This window comes from Calliphora vicina, unplaced genomic scaffold, assembly GCF_958450345.1.
Source record: "Calliphora vicina unplaced genomic scaffold, idCalVici1.1 scaffold_15, whole genome shotgun sequence".
Taxonomy (NCBI): domain Eukaryota; kingdom Metazoa; phylum Arthropoda; class Insecta; order Diptera; family Calliphoridae; genus Calliphora; species Calliphora vicina.
Genome location: NW_027052566.1, coordinates 168392 through 173376, shown reverse-complemented (window position 1 = coordinate 173376; position 4985 = coordinate 168392). Strand labels below are relative to the sequence as shown.

General features: G+C 31.2%; 1 protein-coding gene across 1 annotated transcript; it reads left to right on the top strand.

Moving 5' to 3' along the window:
• The first annotated feature begins 3653 nt into the window (after window positions 1-3653).
• LOC135963017 (uncharacterized) lies at window positions 3654-4322 on the top strand. Its single transcript, XM_065514801.1, has one exon. The coding sequence runs from the start codon at window positions 3654-3656 to the stop codon at window positions 4320-4322; it is 669 nt and encodes a 222-aa protein (XP_065370873.1).
• The last annotated feature ends 663 nt before the right edge of the window (window positions 4323-4985 follow it).

Genomic DNA, 4985 nt, shown 5'->3' with positions numbered 1-4985 from the left:
TGTACTACAGTATTTCCTATAGAAAATATTGTGTACTACAGTATTTCCTATAGAAAATATTGTGTACTACAGTATTTCCTATAGAAAATATTGTGTACTACAGTATTTCCTACAGAAAATATTGTGTACTACAGTATTTCCTATAGAAAATACTGTAGTACACAAAATATTGTGTACTACAGTATTTCCTATAGAAAATATTGTGTACTTCAGTATTTCCTATAGAAAATATTGTGTACTTCAGTATTTCGTATAGAAAATATTGTGTACTTCAGTATTTCGTATAGAAAATATTGTGTACTACAATATTTCCTATACAAAATATTGTGTACTACAGTATTTCCAATAGAAAATGTTGTGTACTACAGTATTTCCTATAGAAAATATTGTGTACTACAGTATTTCCTATAGAAAATATTGTTTACTACAGTATTTCCTATAGAAAATATTGTTTACTACAGTATTTCCTATAGAAAATATTGTTTACTACAGTATTTCCTATAGAAAATATTGTGTACTACAGTATTTCCTATAGAAAATATTGTGTACTACAGTATCTCCTATAGAAAATATTGTGTACTACAGTATTTCCTATAGAAAATATTTTGTACTACAGTATTTCCTATAGAAAATATTGTGTACTATAGTATTTCCTATAGAAAATATAGTGTACTACTGTATTTCCTATAGAAAATATTGTGTACTACAGTATTTCCTATAGAAAATATTGTGTACTACAGTATTTCCTGTAGAAAATATTGTGTACTACAGTATTTCCTATAGAAAATATTTTGTACTACAGTATTTCATATAGAAAATATAGTGTACTACAGTATTTCCTATAGAAAATATTCTGTACTACAGTATTTCCTATAGAAAATATTCTGTACTACAGTATTTCCTATAGAAAATATTCTGTACTACAGTATTTCCTATAGAAAATATTCTGTACTACAGTATTTCCTATAGAAAATATTCTGTACTATAGTATTTCCTATAGAAAATATTGTGTACTATAGTATTTCCTATAGAAAATATTGTGTACTATAGTATTTCCTATAGAAAATATTGTGTACTATAGTATTTCCTATAGAAAATTTTGTGTACTACAGTATATCCTATAGAAAATTTCGTGTACTACAGTATTTCCTATAGAAAATTTTGTGTACTACAGTATTTCCTTTAGAAAATTTTGTGTACTACAGTATTTCCTATAGAAAATATTGTGTACTACAGCATTTCCTATAGAAAATATTGTGTACTACAGCATTTCCTATAGAAAATATTGTGTACTACAGCATTTACTATAGAAAATATTGTGTACCACAGCATTTACTATAGAAAATATTGTGTACTACAGCATTTCCTATAGAAAATATTGTGTACTGTAGCATTTCTAATAGAAAATATTGTGTACTACAGCCTTTCCTATAGAAAATATTGTGTACTACAGCATTTCCTATAGAAAATATTGTGTACTACAGCATTTCCTATAGAAAATATTGTGTACTACAGCATTTCCTATAGAAAATATTGTGCACTACAACATTTCCTATAGAAAATATTGTGTACTACAGCATTTCCTATAGAAAATATTGTGTACTATAGTATTTCCTATAGAAAATATTGTGTACTACAGTATTTCCTATAGAAAATATTGTGTACTACAGTATTTCCTATAGAAAATATTGTGTTCTACAGTATTTCCTATAGAAAATATTGTATTCTACAGTATTTCCTATAGAAAATATTGTGTACTACAGTATTTCCTATAGAAAATATTGTGTACTACAGTATTTCCTATAGAAAATATTGTGTACTACAGTATTTCCTATAGAAAATATTGTGTACTACAGTATTTCCTATAGAAAATATTGTGTACTACAGTATTTCCTATAGAAAATATTGTGTACTACAGTATTTCCTATAGAAAATATTCAGTATTTCCTATAGAAAATATTGTGTACTTCAGTATTTCCTATAGAAAATATTGTGTACTTCAGTATTTCCTATAGAAAATATTGTGTACTTCAGTATTTCCTATAGAAAATATTGTGTACTTCAGTATTTCCTATAGAAAATATTGTGTACTACAGTATTTCCTATAGAAAATATTGTGTACTACAGTATTTCCTATAGAAAATATTGTGTACTACAGTATTTCCTATAGAAAATATTGTGTACTACAGTATTTCCTATAGAAAATATTGTGTACTACAGTATTTCCTATAGAAAATATTGTGTACTACAGTATTTCCTATAGAAAATATTGTGTACTACAGTATTTCCTATAGAAAATATTGTGTACTACAGTATTTCCTATAGAAAATATTGTGTACTTCAGTATTTCCTATAGAAAATATTGTGTACTTCAGTATTTCCTATAGAAAATATTGTGTACTTCAGTATTTCCTATAGAAAATATTGTGTACTTCAGTATTTCCTATAGAAAATATTGTGTACTTCAGTATTTCCTATAGAAAATATTGTGCACTACAGTATTTCCTATAGAAAATATTGTGTACTACAGTATTGTGTACTACAGTATTTCCTATAGAAAATATTGTGTACTACAGTATTTCCTATAGAAAATATTGTGTACTACAGTATTTCCAATAGAAAATGTTGTGTACTACTGTATTTCCTATAGAAAATATTCTGTACTACAGTATTTCCTATAGAATATATTGTTTACTACAGTATTTCCTATAGAAAATATTGTTTACTACAGTATTTCCTATAGAAAATATTGTTTACTACAGTATTTCCTATAGAAAATGGTAATGGTATGGTAATGGTATGGTATGGTAATGGTATGGTATGGTATGGTATGGTATGGTATGGTATGGTATGGTATGGTATGGTATGGTATGGTAATGGTATGGTAATGGTATGGTAATGGTATGGTAATGGTATGGTAATGGTATGGTAATGGTATGGTAATGGTATGGTAATGGTATGGTAATGGTATGGTAATGGTATGGTAATGGTATGGTAATGGTATGGTAATGGTATGGTAATGGTATGGTAATGGTATGGTAATGGTATGGTAATGGTATGGTAATGGTATGGTAATGGTATGGTAATGGTATGGTAATGGTATGGTAATGGTATGGTATGGTATGGTATGGTATGGTAATGGTATGGTAATGGTATGGTAATGGTATGGTAATGGTATGGTAATGGTATGGTATGGTATGGTATGGTATGGTATGGTAATGGTATGGTATGGTATGGTATGGTATGGTATGGTATGGTATGGTATGGTATGGTATGGTATGGTATGGTATGGTATGGTATGGTATGGTATGGTATGGTATGGTATGGTATGGTATGGTATGGTATGGTATGGTATGGTATGGTATGGTATGGTATGGTATGGTATGGTATGGTATGGTATGGTATGGTATGGTATGGTATGGTATGGTATGGTATGGTATGGTATGGTATGGTATGGTATGGTATGGTATGGTATGGTATGGTATGGTATGGTATGGTATGGTATGGTATGGTATGGTATGGTATGGTATGGTATGGTATGGTATGGTATGGTATGGTATGGTATGGTATGGTATGGTATGGTATGGTATGGTATGGTATGGTATGGTATGGTATGGTATGGTATGGTATGGTATGGTATGGTATGGTATGGTATGGTATGGTATGGTATGGTATGGTATGGTATGGTATGGTATGGTATGGTATGGTATGGTATGGTATGGTATGGTATGGTATGGTATGGTATGGTATGGTATGGTATGGTATGGTATGGTATGGTATGGTATGGTATGGTATGGTATGGTATGGTATGGTATGGTATGGTATGGTATGGTATGGTATGGTATGGTATGGTATGGTATGGTATGGTATGGTATGGTATGGTATGGTATGGTATGGTATGGTATGGTATGGTATGGTATGGTATGGTATGGTATGGTATGGTATGGTATGGTATGGTATGGTATGGTATGGTATGGTATGGTATGGTATGGTATGGTATGGTATGGTATGGTATGGTATGGTATGGTATGGTATGGTATGGTATGGTATGGTATGGTATGGTATGGTATGGTATGGTATGGTATGGTATGGTATGGTATGGTATGGTATGGTATGGTATGGTATGGTATGGTATGGTATGGTATGGTATGGTATGGTATGGTATGGTATGGTATGGTATGGTATGGTATGGTATGGTATGGTATGGTATGGTATGGTATGGTATGGTATGGTATGGTATGGTATGGTATGGTATGGTATGGTATGGTATGGTATGGTATGGTATGGTATGGTATGGTAATGGTATGGTAATGGTATGGTAATGGTATGAATTGCGATTTATATGAAGTCGTTAAAAACTGGGGTAATTTTGGGACAGTTTTCGAAAAATGCCCGATATACCATCATATATATCGGGTACTAATTATGCTAGCTACTTAAGTTATACCTTGTCAGAAAGCTAGCTCTTTAGGGGCATTTAGAATTGCGATTTATATGAAGTCGTTAAAAACTGGGGTAATTTTGGGGCAGTTTTCGAAAAATGTCCGATATACCCCATATACATCGGGTACTATTTATGCTAGCTACTTAAGTTATACCTTATTAGAAAGCTACATTCTCAAATTTAGCTTCCCAGCCCTTAAGGTGCCTTTAGAATTGCGATTTATATGAAGTCGTTAAAAACTGGGGTAATTTTGGGACAGTTTTCGAAAAATGTCCGATATACCCGCATTTATATCCGGTACTATCAATGCTAGCTACTTAAGTTATAACTTATCAGAAAGCTACGTTTTCATGCAATCCAAATATAAAAAAGTTTAGCTTCCTAGCTCTTTAGGGGCCTTTAGAATTGCGATTTATATGAAGTCGTTAAAAACTGGGGTAATTTTCGGACAATTTTCGAAAAATGTCCGATATACCAGCATATATATCGGGTACTATTTATGCTAACTACTTAAGTTATACCTTGTCAGAAATCTACCTTC

What these genes read in the sequence shown, in the direction of transcription:
- LOC135963017 (XM_065514801.1), top strand. Translation starts at nt 3,654, where the DNA reads ATGGTATGGTATGGTATGGTATGGTATGGTATGGTATGGTATGGTATG.